Source organism: Pollachius pollachius, assembly GCF_949987615.1.
Source record: "Pollachius pollachius genome assembly, chromosome: 10".
NCBI classification, from domain to species: domain Eukaryota; kingdom Metazoa; phylum Chordata; class Actinopteri; order Gadiformes; family Gadidae; genus Pollachius; species Pollachius pollachius.
This window is the reverse complement of record NC_136943.1, coordinates 21429083-21453151: the sequence shown is the minus strand read 5'-3', so window position 1 is coordinate 21453151 and position 24069 is coordinate 21429083. Positions and strand designations below refer to the sequence as shown.

The following is a 24069-nucleotide window of genomic DNA, read 5'->3' as shown; positions in this document are numbered from 1 at the left end:
GTATTAGCAGGCCTAAATACACCTTTGCCTTTATGCTATTACAATACAGTACAATGTTATAGTTAGGCTACATTTGGTATTTCCAGATCTGACAATTGTGATTGTCTTATATGCTTTACCTGTTTCATTAATACATTATATAGTAGGTTATCATTGATTTTATAATATAATCCATATCCATTTACGATCATAAGTCTATCAAACGAGAATAATGGAAAATGAGAAATAATATATCTTTAATACTTTGTTTATTGCAAAAAGGAAATGCGTTCAGGGTGTTACATCGAACAAATCAATGAAGCTGATTTCAAAACCTAAAACATGACGCGTTGTGACAATGACAGGGCCTTTGGAAACTACGGCCGGCTGTGGATGACCGCGGGCGTCCCTCCACAGATAACAGCAGCTCCACTGGACGCCAGACACTCATCCATATGGAGATGCTGTTACAGCTGGTGAGACCCACACTCCAGCTGCAGCACTGGGGTTGACATGCACCATAACCACCAATTGTGGAACACGTTATTACAGAGGAGGTAACATCACCGCAGTGTGTGTGTGTGTGTGTGAGAGAGAGAGAGAGAGAGAGAGAGAGAGAGAGAGAGAGAGAGAGAGAGAGAGAGAGAGAGAGAGAGAGAGAGAGAGAGAGAGAGAGAGAGAGAGAGAGAGAGAGAGAGAGTCTCTGCATCTGCAAAAGCACAACATTACGTTTTAATTTCCCATCCGATAAACAAATGATTGACAATCAACATGCTGGTTGTACGGAGGCCACTTCCCCTTGTGGTTTGGGCTTAGCCTGCTATTGTATTTATGTAAGACGTTCAATGAATCCACGGAAATAGCTATGTGAATTACAGGATATATTGTAACTCATCTAATGGCTTTATTATGACCATCAGACAAAGAAAGGCCCAGCGCTCGTCACAAACAGAGAGAATACAGTGCTGTTAAATGTCACCAGACAACGCTGCCCTCCTGTGGTGAATAAGGAACCTTGCTGACTCGGCTCGACCGAAACATTTTATCTGAATCATCATGTGGTGATGCAACTTAGACCATAAGGTCACTCAATAAAGAATAGTAAGACCTTTGTCTGCCCTAATCTACTTTTATTGCTGAGCAGATAGCAACTTTCTCTAATAACGCACATAAAACCTGAATCATCACTGGCTGAATAAAAAGAAGCGCTTTATTGGTAGTAGCAGTAGGTAGTTGAAAGGGCCCACCACCCCCACCGTCTCCACCCAGAGTGATGGAGCAGGGCAATCCCGTCCCTAAATCATTGACTTACATGCGGTTATGGCACCTTGAATCTGAGCAACAGAAGAGGAGTGTGCCCTGTAAAATTGCATACAGCGTAGCTACAACATTGTCTTGGATTCTCTTCCCTGCCTTGAGCTTTAAACCTTAACCCCTCTCATGGCTGGATAAACAGAGTCATAAAGCAGTTTGACGGTGACCTTGACTGATAAGGCCTTTCGACCCTGTTCATCTCAGTGCACGTACGCCTCCAGCTCTATCTCCCTGATCGGCCTCTTACTCACCCTCCCGCAACCTCAGTATGACTTAAGATACAGCGATCCCCAGAGACCCACGAGAGAAAGACATTGTGCAAGTTAATAGATTTAGACACTGAGTCTAAATCTACTCTGACATCATATCATATTAAAATGTATTTGGATGAGGTGCCACAAGAATACATTAACTAAGGAGGGAGGGCTTTCTCCAACTGTCCGGCCGCTCTTTTAGGAAGATAGTGAGAGAGCTCCATGGAGTTGCTGAACGTGGGGTCATCTGATCTATACGTATGTGTTACAGCACTGATGCTGTGGGAATAATGGACGCACATGTTAGTTCAAATACAGGTGCTGCTCATACGGCTGATAAGGCTGCATTGTCTTTGGTTACCTGTGCTTGTCTGGCTATAAGTTGCTTTCATACATTTTTTCCTACTTTGTTTTCATGCAGATTTTAAGTCCTATTTCAAGCATGTGAATTAATTGAGGATTCAAAATGGCTGTGAATTAATGACAGAATGTCATCCCAATGATTAACGGTGATTTCACAACTTATCTCTGTAACCCTTCAGTAGGATACTTAATAAGGACATACATTATAACAAGCAGATAGACAGGGTTCTTTCTGTTTACCGTTTTCTATTCTGACAACTGACTGAAAATGATTCACTTTCCTTCTATTGTTGTCTTATTTTTACCGCCCCAGCTTAGTTAATCTTTAATTATTAATAAGAACCCGCAATACAAAATAAACGACTCTGAAATAAGAAATCCAAGACCTCTCATACACAGCGTTATATTCAGTCGACAAGAACTAAACAGCACCTAAAGCATTAAATTAATTAATTTAATAAAGGTTAATTCATACTTACCAAGAACACGCCTTTAGTTAGAAAAAAGAAGATAGGAGGTCTACAAGGAAAGGAGAGAAGCAGAGACGTGAAGCGGGGACGAGGAGGAGTGACGGTGTGGACGGTGTCCCGTAGGTCTGGAGCAGTGGCGATTAAGACCTGCTTAAGACTGTGTCCAGGAGAAAGTCATTAATCATTACACTTGCGGTAAATATGTAACCGGCCCGGCCCATAAAGCACAGCAAACTGCATTCTGTTTGAACTCCCCCTGACACACAGGATGGCCTAACATCACACAGCTTGAAGCGAGGCCAAAACCAGATGCAAGTCAGCATTTCCGATAATTCAAATCCAACCGCCTCTAGCTCTATACATATATATGTATAGAGTGAGATATACATATATATGTGTAGCTACTGCCAAGCAGTAGCTACAAATAGTTATAGTATTAGGCTTGAATAGCTATACAGTAGGTGGGGGGTTATGTTGAAAGTGGTGGAAGTTGGCATAAGTTGAGGAAAGGTCAGAGAGAATGTGTAGTACAACATGGTCGACTTTTCCAAATAAATACTCATGACAAGGCAAGGGTCATGGGGAGTAAAAGAGTAGTTCACTCAAAACAATAGGAACTCTTCCACTCCCCTCGTAATGTAATGTGTGAGATTTATATAAGATCAATTAGAAATGTGAAACTGAAAAGGGTTTAATGTTTCCTGAGGGGTCTTTGATCGGACAGTATCCCCAGAACAGAGGGCAGCTAGGACACAGGGATCTCTGTGAATCGCTCGGCTCGTCCACTCCGTTCCACCTCTAGAGGTGTCCGACGCGATCACATGATACCTCTGCCTCAATAAAAAAACAACTGCCTTTGGACCTAGATCACGATTGTTTTGGAGACATTGTCTTGGACTGTATAGCAATATACTGACTTATTTAGTTTGGTTTATGTGCGATGATAGCCATCTATATTGGGTTATATGAGAGAGTGTACTGGTGTTATATTTCCTTGATCTAATCGTGTTATCTGAAACATTATAGATGCTGAGATTGCAGGTTGTACTGGTAAACGTGATTGAAGACAGGTTGACTAGTACTTAAAGATATTTGCAGTACAAGCGCAATGGCAACCACCACACCAATAGCCTCTGTACGTTTTCTAAATAACCATCAAATCAAAATCAGAACAATGCACATTATCTTTCATACAGATATACAAAACATTATACTTTCAACTGACTCAGCCAACCTTAACATCCCATCTGACATTGTACCAATGCTACCAGTTTATTCAGCTAACTCGTGACCAATTTCAGACGCTTGAACAAACACTTCTAGGCTTGACTACGTGGGCTTTGATAGAAGCAGAAACAATAAAACCAATACAAAGGTAAAAAAAAATGCTGTCACACCCAGTTTAGCACGCGCACACCTACACACCCACACACACACCCACACACACACACGCACATGCACACGCCCACACACCCACACGCCTCTACTCAAATGTAAATGTAGGCTAAAGACTTATTGCACTCTTTAAGCACTGAATAATGTTGTCTACATACAATATACACGTCCAGGGTAACTTAACAGTGGTCTATCTGGATTGGTTAAAGATCCCGTATGATGTAGAAGTGGAAGAACCAGAGATGTCAGAGAACCCGACGCAGTCGTTTCAGATTCATAATATCTTCTGGAGACGCACACAGCTTTTGGGCGTGATAATATATATTATATGGTATAGATATCTATGTATAACATGATATTATTTAGATATAGAGCTCAGTGACTCCCGCCAGAGCACCCGGAGTGTTCTAGAATACTTATAAAGACGGCCAAAGGCTGTGTGCGCCTCGCCATTGCGATACATCCACTGTAAACAGAACGCATAGTACCGTGGCCAAAAGTTGCTCAGGGCCACACCCCCAGCCTCCTCCTTGACCCGCATCTCTCCTCCTCATTTGCATTAAAGCTACAGACACCGAAACCACGCGTTTTGGGAAAGCTTGATGTGCGACTGGCTCTTGGTGACTGTAATTCTGCACCACGGCTGAATTTCGGGAACGTCTTCAAATACTGTGTTAGGGGCCCACTAATACCTATATTAAAGCACCCATAAAGTAGCATGCCATGGGACCTTAAAGACCAAAATAGGAGGTTGTTCCAGCGGCCACCAGCAGATGTCAGTCACACAACAGAGCCGTGCAGCCGACTTCATTCAAGCGTGCAATTCGTTAACCCCCCAAGGCTTCCGTAGTGTGGATGCTGTGCTGACTGTTGTGAGTAGCTAACTGTTATCAATTCAGCACTATGGCTCAAATAAACACATCTGTATACGTCGATGCCCTATGCCTACCCATACATTAAATTACAGGAGTTAAAAACAGTATTCCTAAATATAAATCCGTTACTGGAAAGTGCTGGGTCATATGTTTTGCTAGCCTCCCTGCTTACAGTGTTAGCCAAGCAGTAGCTACATTTAGCTCGCAGTTTGGTAGATCTCCATGGATAAACTGGTCTTCAATTAAACTGACGCTGATATACAGTGTTATACTTAACCTTCCTTTGCCATCATTATTCCATATTCTCTAATGTAGGCAAGGAATCAAACATATGACTTGAATGAGCTGGTCCCAGTGAGTTGTTGTTGGACTGGTCCCCAATGTGTAATGGGCCAACGTTATGATACTAAAGTGTTATAAACGCTGTAAGAAGTGGTCGTATAATATAATCGATATAATATAATGATTTATCTTATCTGTCCCACTGGGGTTTTGTTTCCCCAGAGAAGATGGCAGAACTATCAACCCTAGAGAGCCTGTTGGAGATGGGCTTCGGCAGAAACAGCGCGTGAGTCTACTTCTATAAGGACTTGTTTGGACTCCATACTCGTTTAGCGGTTGAACGTTTTTATTTTACTATCACCGATTTAATACATTTTGCCTGTTTATTGTATGTATGTATGTATGCATGCATGCATGCATGTATGTGAGCGAATTCATGTATTAATCACCCTTTTATTCACAGGGAGAGAGCGGTGGCAAACACAGGGAACCAAGGGATAGAGCGAGCCATGGACTGGTAATTATAACCTGTTACTGGGAGGAATGGACAGGCAGTGTAACAAACATTGAACCGATTCAATAAGTAGATAAAAAAATTATATAATGTTTGATAATGTTCTATACTGTGTAGAAAACATGACTTTAAATGGCATGGTAAAATATCTCAAAATATAGGATCAAGGAATGCTAGTTATTTATTTACGATCAGGACAGTGATGACTTCAGTCTCGTCCATATACAATTGCCCCAACATGCATGCTGGATAGTCAGCTAGATAGTGTGGCTCATTGTTTGTTCTTAGAAGATCTGTGTGTCACTCATTAGGCCAAAACTGTTCTGCGAGTATTTGTATGTGTCTAAAGGGCAGCGAGACGCAACGATGGGAATATTAAATTCACATCAAACTCTACTAGCAGCTGTTCAGAGTGTATCTTCTGCTCATCATCCCCTCTCCAAACCCATTTAGACACTCTTACTTAACCACTGACTCACTAGAGCTTCACCTGTGATACTGACCTCCGTAGGTTAGTGGAGCACGAGGGGGACCCCGACATTGATGAGCCCTACGTGCCCCCTGTGGGGGTCCCCCTCGGGGGTCCGGTGGGGGACCAGGCCAGTCAAGCCCAGCCCGCAGTAGCAGACACAGCTGAGGGTGAGTGTGGTTGTCACAGAGAGCCTTCACCTCGTCGACCCTCTGTCTACCACACGGTCGCTGACCCTGCCCTGTCTCTCCTCAGGGACAGACATTTTAGACATGGAACAGGAAATCCAAGATGGGGACACGAGGCGACCAATGACAGAAGAGGAGAAGCGTGAGCAAGTGAAAAGGTCAGAGGCGTGGCTGCACCGTTTCTGGTTATAAAGGGGTTCGGGTGGCAGACGCTGTGTGAGGACATCCCTGTCCTCCCCTTCATGCAGAGACTTTAATCTGGACTTGTGTCCCGTCGCTGCATTTTCACCAAATGTTTATTGTGTGGATGGAATCTGGGTGTCCACTACCAAAGAATATGGCAGAAATACAGCCGTGTGCGTGTGCTGAGATGGATGGCATCCAATGTGGGGTCATTCTCTCTTCCTCAGTCAATTTAACTCATCCTCATCTTCAACCAATTATCCGTGGTTGGGGCGCGGAAGCAGCAGCTCTAGCAGGGGGCCCCAGACATTAACCAGCTTTGACGTTGGGATCCTGAGGCGTTCCCAGGCCAGTGTTGAGATATAATCTCTCCACCTAGTCCTGGGTCTTCCCCGAGGCCTCCACCCCACTGGTGGGGTCTGGAACCCATCCCTACGGAGGAGCCCAGTGGGCCTCCTTACCAGATGAACCACCTCAACTGACTCCTTTCTAAGCAGAGGAGTCAATTGAAATGTGAGCTATCGATGGTTCCTCCTCTACATGCTGACGTGTGTGTGTGTGTGTGTGCGTGCGTGCGTGCAGGCTGGAGGACCTGATGCGGCTGAAGCAGGCGGAGCGGCGGGAGCGGGAGCGCGCAGAGGAGGTGGAGCGGGAGAAGCAGAGGAGGAAGCACGGCCAGGAGCTGCTGCACATCAAACAGAAGCTGCAGGACGACGAGCTCAAGAAGATGGCCGACCTGCGTAGCCGCGAGAAGATGGAGGACAAGATGGCCAAGTACGTGTTCAGCTACAGAGTCACGGACGACATGTCGTTGAGTCTGGCTTAGGTTGGACATGGACGGAGTAAATCTGGGCTCCCTGTTTTGTTTAGGAAATATTCGACCGGCCTCGGAGAGAGACTTATTAGAGAGGGAGAATATCGAGGTTTGAGAGGTTTCAAAAGTGGACCAGGTGTCTGTACATAGAGTTAGGGTAAAGTCTCTTTACAGAGGGTTAGGGTTAAGTGTCTTTACAGAGGGTTAGGGTTAAGTGTCTTTACAGAGGGTTAGGGTTGAGTGTCTTTACAGAGGGTTAGGGTTAAGTGTCTCTACAGAGGGTTAGGGTTAAGTGTCTTTACAGAGGGTTAGGGTTAAGAGTCTTTACAGAGGGTTAGGGTTAAGTGTCTTTACTGAGGGTTAGGGTTAAGAGTCTTAACAGAGGGTTAGGGTTGAGTGTCTTTAGAGAGTTAGGGTTAAGTGTCTCTACAGAGGGTTAGGGTTGAGTGTCTTTACAGAGGGTTAGGGTTAAGAGTCTTTACAGAGGGTTAGGGTTGAGTGTCTTTACAGAGGGTTAGGGTTAAGAGTCTTTACAGAGGGTTAGGGTTAAGTGTCTTTACTGATGGTTTGGGTTAAGAGTCTTTACAGAGGGTTAGGGTTAAGTGTCTTTACTGAGGGTTAGGGTTAAGAGTCTTAACAGAGGGTTAGGGTTGAGTGTCTTTACAGAGAGTTAGGGTTAAGTGTCTCTACAGAGGGTTAGGGTTAAGTGTCTTTACAGAGGGTTAGGGTTAAGAGTCTTAACAGAGGGTTAGGGTTGAGTGTCTTTACAGAGGGTTAGGGTAAAGTGTCTTAACAGACAATCGGCCCCAGGACGTTGGTGTCGGGACAGGACACTCCACTGGCTATTGGCAGACTTTAGTTTGTGTGCACTATGGAAAGCGTATTCTGAAGTAGAACTCCAGTATGATCACCAGCGCTACGGTGGAAAAGTGTCCTGTCGTCGGTGCACACCGCCTAAGGGGTTCCCGAGTAGTCTTTTGATTATGCCATGATGGCATATTCGACACACATACAATCTAATCTTCTCTTACAAGTCTTTAGGTCTCTTCCAATCTACATTCAGCCATAACACGTGTGTTGTGGTTCTGCCAGTATGGAGGCTTTCCCTCTGAGACAAAAGTCCTCCGCACCCCCAGGAACATGATTGGTCGAAACAAACTTGAAGCATAAAAAACGTTGACACAGATTTAAGCTTGTCCAGACTGATTTATGAGACGGCATAATGAGAATTACAAATGACTTGTCTTGTTCCAACAGTGCAAAGCTCTGGCATCAGCAGAAACATACGATAACAATAGTGTCGTTACAATCGAGTATAACGTTGATATTTTAGGCCGTAGAAGGTGAAATAATATTGGCCCAAACGACCAAGAGTATATAATTCTTTCAACATAATAACTTCTGATCTCATTTTTGCCCTCTCAATTGTGTTTCATTTGATTGTCCCTGCTAATCCCAAACTCTCCTCCCTGCATTTCTCTCTCTCTGTCTCCCGCCAGGCAGAGAGTAAAAGATAAGATCGCACGAGACCGGGAGGAAAGAGCCAAAAAGGTAACCCTCTATCCTGTTAATGAGTGAACCCCTCTATCCTCGTTAATGAGTGAAACCCTATATCCTGTTAATGAGTGAACCCCTCTATCCTCATTAATGAGTGAAACCCTATATCCTGTTAATGAGTGAAACCCTCTATCCTGTTAATGAGTCAAACCCTATATCCTGTTAATGAGTGAACCCCTCTATCCTCATTAATGAGTGAAACCCTCTATCCTGTTAATGAGTGAAACCCTATATCCTGTTAATGAGTGAAACCCTCTATCCTGTTAAGGAGTGAAACTCTATCCTGTTAATGAGCGAACCCCTCTATCCTCGTTAATGAGTGAAACCCTATATCCTGTTGATGAGTGAACCCCTCTATCCTCGTTAATGAGTGAAACCCTATATCCTGTTAATGAGCGAAACCCTCTATCCTCGTTAATGAGTGAAACTCTATCCTGTTAATGAGTGAAACCCTCGATGTTGTTAATGAGTGACACCCTCGATCTTGTTAATGAGTGAAACCCTCGATCTTGTTAATGAGTCAAACCAGCCAACACTTTCAAAAGGAGACCTTTCCCTAGACTCCCACCGTGCCTCTCCTTAAACTCAGTCACTCAGATGAACGTTGTGTTGTCACCTGCAGTTTGGGGGCGGGTGCGCGCCCGCTGCAGAGTCGACCTCGGCCCCAGTGCAGCCCCCTCCCTCCTCCCCAGTCGGGGGCCAGGGACCCCCGCCCACCAAGAAGGAGTACGACGAATGTAGGATACAGGTAGGACAGACACGCAAGCATGTACGCACGCACACACTGGTGCAAGAAGACAATGTCATCAAATGATCACCAGTTACTCGTCACTCGTTTGTACTCAGGGTTCTGAATACTTGTTTTGTTTAGTCCATGTAAGATAAGACACTACTCTCGATTCACCACATGACATTGGGTGCCACAGCAGCAAGTACAAGTGATTGATGTGTGTGTCTTTAGGTGCGCCTGCTTGACGGTTCGGCCCTCACGGCCGTGTTCAAGGCCCAGGAGCCGCTGGCTGCGGTGCGCGTCTACGTGCAGATGAACGGCAACACGCCCGAGGGCCAGGACTTCACCCTGCTGTCGCCCTACCCCCGGCAGGTGTACACCGAGCTGGACATGGAGAAGCCCCTCAAAGAGCTCGGTGAGCGCAGCCTTGCCGCCTCGCTCGCTGAATCACCGATAAGTTTGGTTCAAATGTGCTGTCAAGTTATATTAGTCAAATGCACAACATAACAGGCAAAGAAGACATAGCTCGCAAGCACATTTTTGTATCCCAAGCTCTCCTTAACAATGCAAAAAAAAAAAAAAAAGTATTAAGAGAGTGACACTGTATGTTTGTGACTAACAAGGTAGAACAAGAACTGCATCATTTGTAGTTTTTTTTAGGTTTGCTTCAAGGTGACTGCTAAACGACTAAATCCTAATCAAATGTGCCTAACCATCAGCAAACATAGCTCGGTTGTTTGAATAAAAAATTCAATTTTGAGAATGAAGCAGAACCATAATTCTGTTCTCCTTCCTCACTGCTGTAGGGCTGGTGCCGACGGCCGTGCTGGTCGTCATTAAGAAGTGAGCGGTGGCATCAGGATATGTGATGTGAGCCTACCTCGCCATGACTTCTGCTACTTCAAAATAAGAGCCCAGAAGGAGGGGGGGGGGAATGGAAAGCAGAGTCAAATGAGCCAAGCCTGCATATGGCGCATGGGTTGGATTATGGGGGGAAGCTGCATTAGCACACCAATCAACCAGTTGTTTTAACGATGAGGCGGTGTAGTTTGTACTCGGGACTGTAGAAGTCCGCCCTTTTATCAGATGTCCGTGACAAAAATAAAGACTAAATAGGGGGAAGTGTGAACATTTTATTTCTTGATATAATTAAAACAATGCGTGTGAAGCTAAAGTAAGAAACTATTGAACAGTGATTGATTGCTACGCTATGTAGCGCTCCACCCCAGAACATAAAAAGGACATTTATAAAACCTAAACCTGGTGTTGTACCTTATAGCCTGAACCTTTCACTGCGTGGTTCCCTCAAACATCACTAGTCATGACGCAGGGCCTCGGGCCCCACCTGATCCTCCTTATTCTGTGATATCCTTTGCCAGATGTTTTTATATATTCACAGGAGTTTTGATTTATGTCCATGCTGCCACCAAGGACCCGCTTCAAATAAATAAACAAATGCCTGACTGAACTTAGACCTGTTTTCTACCCACCGCTGTAGCTTTACGTTATGAAGATATTGTCCTAAACCTCTTCTGCGTCGGGTTTACAATCTTTATTACAAATGGCAAAAGATCAACAAGCAGACTTGCAAAAATAGAAAAAACAGATGTTACACAAGGTTGTCCCCATGTGAGAAGACGACTCCAGGATGGGTAACCAAAGCTCATTAACACAGGAGGTCGAGGAAGTAATGAGTGTGTGCCTTTCTTCAGCTGCCCAAAAGCAAGGCGATATTCCAGGGACCACCCTCATCCCTTAAGCAGGTGTTTCCCCCCATTGGCTTGGTGGAAGAGCTGGTTTAACACATTATTCTTTGCAAACCACAATTTTCAAGTTTTGTATGACAAACTCCAGAAACTCGAACACGAATGAAGCGCCATTACAGAGACACACTATAAAACACCTTTATATACACAGAAAAAAGACAACAGCTGGCCTAGTCTGTGGAATGATGCAGTACTCCAACCGTACTAGGCTGTATGGCTGAACGCTATGGACAGCTTTAAAATGTGGATGGAAGGGGGCCGGGAGGGGTGGGCAGACTGGAGCAATTACACACACAGTTTGGATTAAAACCCAAGAGGCAGGGGCCTCTTAAATACAAAATAAAAAAAGATACTGGCGGGAATTTCACCCAGAGCAGATGCAAGCTATAATTGGTTTCAAATCAAAAAAGCTGATGCAAACTGTCTAGGGTGGAGCCTCATGTTATGGGTGGACGACACTGAACTGAGCATGTGCGACCATGTGTCCTTATTTTTCTCGCTCTCTTCTCCTCCATCTTCCACAGTGACATTACCCACAATTCCTGTGATTCCAGTGGGAGGCTGGTGACGGAAAGGACATTGTGCGTAGGGGTTAAGGATGGCTTCCTGTGGCCGTCACGCCGTTCTTGGCCCCCCACTCTGCGTTGGCCTAGCTGGGCGGGTAGTACCCCTGGTTGTAGTTCCAGGCGTTCTGGTAGCCGTAGCTGCCGTACTGAGGTTGCTGCAATGAGAACAGCACTCTGAGTAAAAAGCATCTTGTTTAAACCATGAAATGCAAAGGAGAACACACACACTCAAATTCTCTTACTCAATATCTAAAAGAGTTTGATTTCTGACGAACGCAGGTCTTTAAAGAATGAAAATCTGCCTGTTTTAGTGACATCAGAACTGGGCGTGTCCAACTAGATGTATGATGGGTAGATCAGCAACGTTTGCTACGGCCCACTGGGTAGGCTGGTAGACCGTTCTACCCAGCGTACATCTAGGTGGACACGCCCACTTGTGACATCACTACAACACAGGAAAAGGCTGGACTTCAAACGGTTTGTGACGGCTGATCACACTCACACCTGGCGGACTGACCCCACCCCTTTATAGGTGGGTCTCTGCGTACCTGGTACCAGCTGTTGTAGGCCCCGTAGGCCCCCTGGGCGCTGGCATCGGCGCCCATCACAGGGGGAGGGGGCGTGGTTATGGGGACGTGGGGCATGGTGGGCGGGACTTGTTGCCCGGCGGCGACAGCAGAGCCGTCGTCGGATTTGATCAGCTTCTCCGCCTCTTCGTCCCTGTTGACCAATCAGTGGATCCCATGAGTTGATTGGCACACAACGTCCAACATGAGTTGCTAGATCTATAAGGCTGCCCCTTTTCAAATGTCAACTATTTATACGGAATCTTTATGGTTCTGGTCAAGATGAGAAAAGATCTTGAAAGCAATTTATTTCCTCACTGTTCAAATTCTAAATGGCTCATAAGACACGCCCGATGCACTTGCATCGTTATAATTATTGAAACGATTGGAAAGAAAGAACAGGCGGTACATGTACATTGTTACTGTACAGAACTAGCAGAATACGGCTCCTCCTCTCACCCGTTCTCAGCACTCCTCTTCTTGGGGTTCAGCTCCTGCAGAAGCCTCTGGTGGTCCTGGTAGATGGCTAGCACACTGCGGAGGGCAAGAAGGGGCCTTCAGTTCAGACTTCACTTATTTCATGCTTGACTGAAGAGCTTCATATCGATCTAGCCACACAGACGGCAGTCCACACGGGATACTTCGGTTTTCTCACCTGCTACAGACTGTCATTATGAATATAAGTTTGTTCCCAAAGATACAATTATTTCATAATTTAAATATGTACAACCACTACATTGAAGAGACACTGAAAAGGGGTCAAATACGATGTTTTTGCAGTGTTCTCCCCAAAACGCGAACATGAACGTTAACAGCGTGTCTGCGATCAGCCGGCTCACAGCGGGGGGGTGGGGGGGTCTGACCTCTGGATGGAGGTGCCGTAGTCCTCGGCATACTGCATGCCCCTCTGGGAGAAGGCCATCTTGGTTCGGGGCGAGAGGGGCGCGGCCAGGGCCCTCGTCACACACTCCTGCACCGCCCCGGCCGCAGACCGGGGGTCCCCGGACGCCTCCAGCTCCAGCAGGTTCATGTACAGCTTACCGTTGTCCTGGAGGGGGGGGGGGGAGGTCAGAATATGCCCCATCCAACAGTCAGCTGTAAATCATGCACTGAAGAGGCTGCTACTTCAACAGAAAGTTGAATTAGAACGTTGATGCAATTAAATTTGAGGGAAAATGGGTTGTACACGGACCAGTCCTCGCGTGACTCAACTAGCGCCTGAAAGAAACTAGAGCAGAAACCTTAGCGACGCTAGCTTGAGAAAATCCATTAATGATGTCATTTTTTATTCCTCGCATGAGACTTCACATGACCCCGGGATCACCGGGTGGAGTTGAGAGTAACAGGGTATAGAGGTGAGTTAATAGGGTATATCTGGGTATAGAGGTGAGTTAACAGGGTACAGCTGGGTATAGAGGTGAGTTAACAGGGTATAGAGGTGAGTTAACAGGGTATAGAGGTGAGTTATCAGGGTATAGAGGTGAGTTAACAGGGTATAGAGGTGAGTTAACAGGGTATAGAGGTGAGTTATCAGGGTATAGAGGTGAGTTAACAGGGTATAGAGGTGAGTTATCAGGGTATAGAGGTGCGTTAACAGGGTATAGAAGTGAGTTAACAGGGTATAGAGGTGAGTTAACAGGGTATAGAGGTGAGTTATCAGGGTATAGAGGTGAGTTATCAGGGTATAGAGGTGAGTTAACAGGGTATAGAGGTGAGTTAACAGGTTATAGAGGTGAGTTAACAGGGTATAGAGGTGAGTTATCAGGGTATAGAGGTGAGTTAACAGGGTATAGAGGTGAGTTAACAGGGTATAGAGGTGAGTTATCAGGGTATAGAGGTGAGTTAACAGGGTAAGGGGGTTACCGGGCTGATCTCCAGGCCCTCCTGAAGCGCTGCGCGGGCCTTGCTGGCGTTGTGGCCGAGCTTCAGCAGCAGGCGGGCGAGCTTAATGGAGTAGAAGGCGTGCAGCGCCGGCTTCTCCCGGGACTCCTCCACCGCCTCCCTCAGCAGGGCCTCTGATTGGTCCAGGTGGCCCGCCCGTCGCTCCAGCCCCGCCCTGCGCAGCCGGATGGCAGCCAGCCCCGGCAGGGTGGTCTCCAGGGCCTCCAGCACCCGCCGCGCCTCCGACAGGTCCCCTGTTGGGGGGGAGGTCAGCGGGTTATGAAGGTTCATGTCCATGTTCTTCTGCACAGTCTAAAAGGCGCAGACAAACGCACCAGATTATTGGTTGTCGGACAGCCGGGTGACGCAAGTCTGTTAGGTGTGTTCTGTGCGGTCGGCCGATGGTCAGTGTTCTAGCCGCCAATTCCACATGTCGAATCGGCCATGACCAAATCGTTGAGTCTGACCAATCCGACCAGAAGTGACGATGGTAAACAAACCAGATAAACAGTGAAGGCGCAGACGATGGCAACACACTCTCTCAACGTATCGTTAGGGCAACAATTGGATTTTACACTATTGCATTTTTTGGATAATGGCAGGTCTGACAGCGTGCTCTGTGTTTTGGTCTAGAGAGATTTTCCGTCATTGCCGTTTTAAATTCTTTTTGGGCCACAATACAGATTAGCGTCGCCTGCTTTTATGGAGACATTACGTCTCGCACAAGCGCAGAACGTTCACCCAAGTCGGTAGTCGATCATGTGTGTTCTTGAAATTTCTTTGCTGTGTCGGGTAGAAGGGAGCAGACTTAGCAGTGCGACTGCGTTTTCTGGCGACGATGGGCAGTCGGATTGGTGTGTAATGTGCTTCAAGCATGAGGCGGAAGTTCATTTGTGCGTTCAAAGTGACATCAGCGTTGGAAATCTCTGGAAGAACTACGGGTAAAAGTTATTGAAATCTTACGAGTAAAATGTAACTGTTTTAATCGTGTTGCGTCTGTAAAGAATATCTAAAGGAACATAAATACCTAAGCATTAAAAACAAAGCTTTAAAAGGAAGCTTGTGAACCCGTCGTTTTGCCTTGCGCTCCGCCTCACCTTGCCTCTCCTCGAAGGTGGCCCAGTGCATGTGGAGGGTGTGTTTGTGGGTGAGGTGGACGAGGCAGGCCCGGCGGTACACGGCCCGTGCCTCCTCCACGCTGTGGGGCTCCAGATACTGGACGTACTGCGGGTGAAGAGTAAGAAGAGAACTCGTATCACGGCTCCACCAGACGCACGAGGAAGCGTGCGAGCGCCATGCAGATGGCATTAGGTACAGCGGCCGCGTGACAGTGATGAACGCCTTTGAGATCACGGGATAAATGATCAGGCAGATCATGATAGATTAAGGCATTCCTTCTAAAAAGGGATTCTACTCTGGGTGTTTATGTCCGTGTTTGTCAACATGTACACACACGAGGGCATTTATAACATTTACCCCCCCCTTACCCGGGTCCAGAACTCCTCGTAGAGGGTGCAGGCGATCAGGCAGCGCTCAAACAGGATGCGGACCCTGTGGTCGTCGGTGGCGACCACCAAGGCGCTGCTCTCTGCCGGCGTCTCCTGGGCCGGTGGTGTGACCTCTGACCCCTCCTCCTGGGCCTCCTGGGTGGGCTCTGTGGAGGTGGGGGGGGGCCACAACGGAAAGGTGTCATGTTGATGCATTCTTTATTTTTGTTTATTATTTTACGCACATAGAACAACGAATATGTGGGTCGGCTTAGTTCAGGAGGTCGAGCGGGTGGCTGGTAATCGGTAGGTTGCTAGTTCGATCCCCGGCTCTTCCTAGAGTGTCGAGGTGTCCCTGAGCGAGACACCTCACCCTACCTGCTCCTGATGAGCTGGCTGTCGCCTTGCATGGTTGACTCCGCTGTCGGTGTGTGAATGTGTGCATTAAGCGTTGTAAGTCGCTTTTGATAAAAGTGCTAAATGCCCTTTACTGTTTCCACTCATGTTTACTCAGTCTTGAAGTTCTCCACAAACCCCCCCCCTCCCCCCAAAATAGGAATACATTTTTAGGACAGATAACAGTAAACTCTGCTGACTAGATCTGAAACAATATGTCGACTAACTAAAGGCCCGGTCCCTGACGTTCCACGCAACCCTACGCATAAACTCGTTTAAATTCATCACAGTAACCAACACCGGTACCCAATAGCTCTGATCATTAGGGTCCTCCTCGCCCATGGTTTCCTCACCTTGGCCGGGGTCCTTGGTGTCTGAGCTGAGCTGGCCCACCTCCCAGTCCAGGTAGGTGTGCCAGGCCCGCAGCTGGACGCGATCCAGGGGCTTGACGTGGAAGTACGGCCTCTTGATCTACACAACAACAGGGGTGAGTGGAAAGGGGATCAGATGATGGGGGAGAACGGTTGGATTAAAGGAAAACATGTAGCGAATGAAAATCTGTTAATGTACGACACATGGATGGAAGAGACTGAAGCTGAATGGCTAGGGAGTGAACATGACTGTGCTCCTAACCACAGGGAGCATTCAAGGGATAGCACCCGCTGATGGCTCATCAGCAGGTAGGACCCCCATCCGATGAACTTCAAAGCAGACCTTTGTATATTTGATTGTCGATGCACTCAGGCAACCAGAGAGGGCTTTTGTTCAATTGTGCGTGATTGTAGTTTTGAATGCCTCCACAGACATTAGTGCACGCTCTATCTTGAACCATGGCAGCATCACTTCCCAACATCAGGGTTCAGGATTAGGCTGTGTGGAACACTGAGGCAGAATCACACAACCTGTCAGTCTGCACACAGAGAAGGGGAAGCGATGCCCTCACAAGCACTCGATGGACGAATGGTGAGCGAGACGATTGAAAGCGTTCCAGAGATCCTGCGGACAGACGGCGTGGTCACTCACGGCGTCCTCGTAGTGCCACCTCTTGCGGACCTCCCCCTCGTTTTGCTGGTAGACAAGGTCCCGGCGAGCCACCACCTGCTCCCGGATCTTCTGCATGAGCTCCTCCTGGAGGACAAAAAGGCCTTAATGAAAACACTCCCCAAAAAACACAATCCCCGACACAGCCGCAGTGTAGCGCCAACACCATTCCATTCACCAGAAGGGTCCCGTTTATAGTCTTCTTATAGTCTTCTCCCCTACCAAAATGTATGGATTAAGTAGGGCTAAATGATTAATCTAATCCAAACAGACAATGTATTAGAGGGCAATTTTCAAATCCGATAAAATAAAATAATAAATAATAATAAATAATAAAAATAAAAATCTCAATTCAATCCTTCCCCAAAGAGTTTGGCCCTAGGATGAAGTGAGACCGTTACAGAGTGTGGGGGGACGGCGTGCCGGGGGCCCTCACCGAGTCGTGGTCCTCGGGCGTGGCGGGCTCCTCCTCCCCCGGGGGCCGCTCCTCCTCCACCTCCTGGGCCTGCTCCGCCCGCTCCGCCTTCTGGCTCTGGCGGCACGCGGCCCGCAGCTCCTCGTACTCCTCCGCAGACAGCACCTCCTGGGGCTCGTGGCTGCTGAGGTGGGCCTTCAGCCTGCCGGGGGGAGGTGAGAATTAGGCCCAGGGTTCTTGGTGTGGTGGGGTGAAAGGTTGAACTCTGATTCTTGTCGTGTTTTCTGCTTCCATTTGGTTCAAGACACGCCAACAAGAGATTTAAAGGCTTTCCCAATAGCGGGATATCTATAAAGATTTAGGGTTTCCTGGATTAAGATGAGATAATGTTTTTAATTTGAGTGGATGTATTAGTAAGGGTTGATATTATACTTTTTCAACGTTTCCCTTTCCTTTATACTATTATATGACGTATGTATACATGTTTTACTAGTTTTACTTGTCTGCTAAACTCGAAAAATCGAAGTCAGGGGAGTATTCGCACCTCAATAAATGCGTGAAACAGCTTGTTTGCCCTCAGACACTACTTCGGTAACAGTGTGACGTCAGACTGCAGTGGGCGGTGCTGAAGTGCAGAAGTCTCACATGCCGGCTACCCGCAATGTTCACAACTTCTCGGGGTTGGGAATTTGGCACCAGTAGGCATACAGACGACTCAATGTTCGTCTGGATGTGAGGACGAATGAAGGACGCTTCGGTGTATGCTTTTATGCATGCGTCTACACGTGCATACACGTGAATGCATATTCAATGCAGGTTTATTGAGTGGCGTAACTCGTCTAGGTGATTGTGCGTCTCCTCCTACTTGTCGTAGTGGCTGCTGTAGAGCTGCGTGGGGACGCGCAGCACACGGTCCAGCACGGCGCCGGCCGCTCGCATGTTGCCCTGCTCCTTCTCCCACTCCACGTACAGGTCCCACAGCCGGTCCGAGTGAAAGTCCACGCCGGCCGCCGCCACCGCGCCCTCGAACACGCTGCAGGGTCAGACACAGCTTCAGAAAACATCCATGGTAGAGGGTTCCACACCCTCAAACACACTGCCCGGGTACAGAAAGCCCTTGAGGAATACGTCCATGAGAGAGGGTTACATGCCCTCAAACACACTGCCCGGTTACAGAGAGACGGTGAGGAACACATCTATGAGAGAGGGTTAAATGCCCTCGAACTCGCTGCAGGGTACAGACACAGCTTGAGGAACACATCCATGGCAGAGGCTTCCAAGTACTTTTGCTGCGGCTATTTTGCTTCATAAGTCACATGATTTATACGGTTCATAAACCGGGAATCCTGTGCTGCTCTTGTGGTAATTATGATTTTGGGATTATTTTGTATGTATGTACCTATAAATAACTTTATCAAGACAAACCTTCAGTCAAGGCAGGTGGTTAATGAAATTAAATCTTATGGGTTAATATCCTTTTCCTTAATGTTGCTATAACAGTTATTTGGCAACTGAACAGCGACCGTCGGTGAAAGTGATGGCCGGCTGCTGACCGCTAGGTGCTACAATAAGCTTGAACGGCTTCGATAGGGGCCTTTAGGATAGAGGGATTTTGGAGAGGTTAAGGGGACAATGTTTTTACAAAATTACATGTTTGTTTAATTGATCTGTTATTTACAGCTGGTCTGCATTCAGACTTAAGTCAAGACTTAAGTAATATCTCTTTAGAAGCCGAGGCCACTATAGCCTGCGTTCACTGGATGTTCTGCAGTTTTCTGTTCCGAGTGCTCGCACTGAGCTGGGACAAAAAGCTTTCAAACAGGTCCCGTATTATAGCACCAGGTGTGAGTGTGATTAGCCATTACAAGCTGTTTTGAAAATTGGCTTCTTCTGACATCACAAGTGGGCGTGTCCACATAGATGTATGATGGATAGATGCTTTTGTTAAGGTCCACTGGGACGGCTGGTAGACTGATCTATCTAGGGTACATCCAGGTGGACACGCCAACTTGTGATGTCAGAAGGGGAAGATTTTCTAAACAGCTTGTAATGGATGATCACACTCACACCTGGTGCTATTATATGGGACCTTTAAGGTTGCTGCACCATCTGAACTCCCTCCAGAAAGAAAACTATCAGAACTGATCTCATTTGATGCCTTTGGCTCATTACTAAAGGAAGTATTATGTGGAAATATTGGACATTGTATGATTCCTCACTTAAAATTCCAAAACGGTCTTTAAATTGTGTGTAAATTGTGTGTTTTGTATGAAACATGTCTGTTCTATGTCTGAATTGTCTGTTCTATGCTGCCCTCTTGGCCAGGTCTCTCTTGAAAAATATTATTTAAACTCAATGAGACTTTTACCTGGCTAAATAAAGGTTAAAGAAAATAGTCACATGGACAGAGAGGTCGGGGTGAGGTGGGGGCTGAGTACCTGCGGATGCGGTCAGGGGAGTCGGGCAGGTTCATGTCCAGGGTTCCAAGCAGCAGGTTGATGTAGTGGATCCACAGGTCCACGCTGAGCGGGATGGCCTGGAGGCCCTGCACACACACCTGCAACCACACACACACACGTATGAACACTGAACTCACACCACGCATTGAAGTAGTACCGCTACCATCTTAACACCAGCACCGAACCACGCCTCGGCTTGGATTCACTTGGTAAAGACTGAGTTTATGTCTTGGGCAGGCCTGGTTGGTTTGTTAAGGTGATTTGGTCCGTGTTGCTCCAATGCTTGTAGCTTGTGATTATTGATTACTGATCCTCATGACCCAGCCCCGATGGTCCATGTGCTCACAGATTCACCGGCTTTAAAATCATCGGAATAACTGCAATCTCGACTCTTAAGCCTTACAGTAAAGTGGCAGAGTCCATGCTAAATCTCTGAGCCGTTTTAGGATGAATCCTAATTGAATGGCTTTGACTCGGATACACTCATCTGGACATGGTGCAGCCTAAAGCCCCTTTCACACCAAGTTCCCAAGATAACTATTTGGATAACCTTTCAGGCACCGCTAGGCATTTTCACGAGTCCCACATGCTGCTATGTTCCTGGAGATTTCCGCCTCAAACCTTTCACACTTGGCATGCAAAGATATGCAAAGTAGATGGACCAGAGGACCGTCTAGCAGATGGCGGTAATGCAACACTTATGGATGCCGGTGTGAGACGTGATCTGTCCATATAATGTCTCACATCAGACTGACGATACCCTTTATACGCGCCTCTCATTGCAATGTTACTGCTATCATCTACAACCCAGCCACACCGGCAGCGATACAGCCGTGGGACTAGGTCTAAAGCAAAATATCACAGAATATCAATCCCTGTTCGCGTTCAAACATCAAGTTGGAAATCTTCTGGAACTTTTCCCGGTAAGATTGCATATGTGAAGGGGGCTTTAGTAAGCAACCCCAACTCCTATTAGTCAGGTTATTTGTGTAGGTAGATGGTATGGAAAAAAAACACACACACACACAGTTGATCTCCATACTGAATACCGTACCGCCTGGGCCTTGTCGTTGTAGCCGCTGCGTCTCTCCAGGTCGGCGTACTTCTTCCAGTAGCCGTAGCAGAGCGGGTAGCGGGCAAGGAAGGCTGCCAGTGCCCGGCGCGACGCCGTCATATGACTCTGCACACAAACAGGAGGGAGTTAACAGCGTGGTCATGGTTCTTTAAAACCACTGAGACAATTTAAACAAGTCTGACAGGCTGTGAACAGATATGGTCAGAGGTTTTTACAATCTAACAATTAAGATGAATGCTTTTTCTTCTTTTGTATATATCCTTATGTATATAGGTATATTTTGTTAGCGGTTACTGTTTATTATTGAACATATCACAAGCATAATCTTTAAAACCATTATTTACATTTATTTAACAAAAAATAAATGAAAATAAATCAACAACCACCCTATACAGTAATATCACATAACACAAATCGATAACACAATCGAAAAGGTCTGTGCCTCAAACCAATGCATCTTCCCACTCCCTCCCCTCTCCCCATCACAAAGGTTGTAGTAGGACCATAAAGAGGCCATGCCTCTATTGAACAAGTTTTGGGGCTCTAGAGTCAATAATGACGACACTACTGAAATTGTTGCTAAAAAAAATGTATATTGACATTTTTGCTAAAAAGAAATTCCTTACAAATAAGTAGAGATATATTTTTCAAAACGTAAAACGTTTTGGGGATCTACAGTCAATAATGGCAATGCTATTGAAATTGTTCCTAAATAAAAAATCCTCAAAAATAAGAAGAGATAAATTTTTCAAAACTAAAGTTTGTAGTAGGACCACAAAGAGGCCATGCCTCTATGGAACGAGTTGTGGGGCTCTAGAGTCAATAATGGCGACACTATTGAAATTTTACCATTGTGGTCGTTTTCAGTTTTGCACTTTGCAGACGGTCCCTAAGCCGTCTGCTCGCTAAAGAAAACAATGCTGTAGCTGGTTCTCTGGGTTACTACACTCAATTGTGTCTCAACAATGTTTCACTGATGAACTATTGAACCGCAAACTCTGAATCTGCCAATTAATTTCCAACTTTACGGAAGTTCCACTCCGTTAATATGCTTTACTCACAGCGTGAATTGACCTGGATATGAAGCGTCCGTAGCGCAAAATAACATTTGTTTCTAAAGAGAAGACGGAGCTCTCCTCTCCGTTTATATGCTTTACTCAGGTGTGTGAATTGACCTTGATATGAAGCGTCCGTAGCGAAAAATAATAAAACGTTAGTTTTTTAAAGAGATAAGAAGGAGCTCTCCTCTCCTCTCCGTTTACATGCTTTAATCACAAGTGTGTGAATTGACCTGGATATGAAGCGCATATACAGCGTCCATAGCGCACGGAATGCTATATTATATTATATTATTTTGCGTAGCGCAAAATAATACAACATTCGGAATTCAAAGAAATAAGCTGACGCTCTCCTCTCCTCTTCGGCAGCGGCGGTCATATTTCAGCAACATGTAGGGGAAACGCTGGTTCCTGTTCAGACAGCCGGGGGACGCTGGATGAGAGCCAAACCCACCTCCTGTTCGCAGTACTGCAGCAGATCGGTCCAAGTGGTGAAGTCGTTGGGCGTGTCGCTGGCGGCCTTCCACAGGCGCTCGAAGTCGGCGGGCAGCTCCCCCTCCTCATCCTCGGGCATGGAGGGCATGGAGAAGGCCGGAGGGTCAGCCAGGCGGACCGGGGGGGCCGCGTCGGGGGGGGCCGCGTCGGGGGGGGCCGCGGCCCCGGCCCCGTTCGCCTCCACCATCTCCTCTGGGGCCTCCGACGGAGGAGGGGCCGGGGCCTCGCTGCCCTCCATGGCTGTCAGGGGAAACAAACAGCAGGTTAGGAGAAGGAGGCGGGAACAGGTTTACCGCGATTTGATTGACTGGCGGAATGTCACCCAGAATAACACAGAATAGCACCCAGACTTTCATTCAAATGAAGATTTATCTTATTCATGCAACTTAATCTTCCGATCTTAAAATGTGTATCATGTGGGATATACAAAAAAAAAAGTTAATTTTACAGTTATCTCAGAATACATAAATTTAGAAGAAAATAATACGTGCATACACAGTATATAATACACGCAAGTAGGATATGCATGGAGAAGTGAACTCTGAAGCGTGATGCCTAATCGGATGGATAATTGTGTTTCAAAGAAAATAACATCAATATTAAGAACTAAAAAACTTGAGCATGTTCCATTATTAGTTATAATTTATTGCATTTCTGAAGTAATGCACTTGGGCGTGCCATCTGAATGCATTCTTTGACCTCCCAACGCCACGATATTGACACACATGCAGACAGTAAACAGACATGTGAGCATTAGAGCGGATTCCACTTTAGTTTGGGGCAGTTCAGTATGTATGAAGTAGCCTAGCCTAGCATGTCTCATACACAAGGATCATAATTGATTCATGGGTGAACCCTTTGAGTCACGATCTGCAGGGAAACAGTGAAGAATATCGCAGAGTCAACAAATAACCCATTCATAGAAACGTGATGAACACATTAAAGCCCACCTGAAGGATCTTCCAGCTCCCCGTTGCCACTCAGGTCTTCCAAACCTTCCGCCGCCATGACTGCAAACGTTGTTCTACGTCATCAGAGCGCGACAAAAACAAACAGGTAGGAGGAGGTTTACGCAGACAAGTCCCGCCTCAAGCGCTGGTATTGGACAGGCAGCCTGTCAGTCAAACTCGCACGCCAGCCAGAGCTACGTCAGCATGCCTTCATTCATATCTAGTCTACAGCCGCTCTGCCGCTTCGCGTCTACTTAGATGAAAATGTATTTCAACCTCGCCTTCACGCAGGGCCGGCGCTCGGCATAGGCGACCTAGGCGATCGCCTAGGGCGGCAAATGTGTTGGGGGCGCCCTCTGGTGGCGCCCTTAATTAATTAATAAAAATATACGAAACAAGCGAAATTAAACCAAACATGTTCCCAAATGGAACGGAGAAGGGAGGGGACGCGGGATTAATTGTTAGGGCGCACTGAAACCCTCACCGTAGTACGCAATTACGCCTACTATAGTTCCATTATGAAGAAA

The 24069-nt window shown here is 46.6% G+C and overlaps 2 protein-coding genes across 4 annotated transcripts; one reads left to right on the top strand and one right to left on the bottom strand.

Annotated features, from left to right (window-relative positions):
• The first annotated feature begins 438 nt into the window (after positions 1-438).
• On the top strand, positions 439-10332 carry ubxn1 (UBX domain protein 1). Of its 3 annotated transcripts, none has more exons than XM_079744777.1 (10): positions 439-455; positions 5155-5218; positions 5396-5449; positions 5958-6085; positions 6171-6261; positions 6869-7060; positions 8600-8651; positions 9280-9405; positions 9619-9802; positions 10194-10332. In XM_079744777.1, exons 2-10 carry the CDS (start codon positions 5160-5162, stop codon positions 10232-10234), a joined length of 927 nt encoding a protein of 308 aa, XP_079600903.1. In that variant the 5' UTR covers positions 439-455; positions 5155-5159; the 3' UTR covers positions 10235-10332. The 3 variants fall into 3 exon arrangements, with proteins under 3 accessions (XP_079600903.1, XP_079600901.1, XP_079600902.1); XM_079744775.1 differs by lacking the exon at positions 439-455 and adding an exon at positions 4615-4647; XM_079744776.1 differs by lacking the exon at positions 439-455 and adding an exon at positions 4625-4647 and having other exon boundaries at positions 5160-5218.
• A 1403-nt stretch (positions 10333-11735) lies between these two features.
• LOC307081522 (pre-mRNA-processing factor 39) lies at positions 11736-23605 on the bottom strand. The gene is made up of 15 exons (XM_079744774.1): positions 23543-23605; positions 22552-22832; positions 21019-21144; positions 19944-20062; positions 18371-18538; positions 17527-17707; positions 17073-17177; positions 16403-16520; positions 15654-15820; positions 15264-15390; positions 14149-14420; positions 13149-13333; positions 12745-12819; positions 12268-12439; positions 11736-11874 (listed from the first exon to the last, which is right to left on the bottom strand). The coding sequence occupies exons 1-15, from the start codon at positions 23598-23600 to the stop codon at positions 11803-11805; spliced, it is 2226 nt and encodes a 741-aa protein (XP_079600900.1). The 5' UTR covers positions 23601-23605; the 3' UTR covers positions 11736-11802.
• Between the last annotated feature and the right edge of the window lie 464 nt (positions 23606-24069).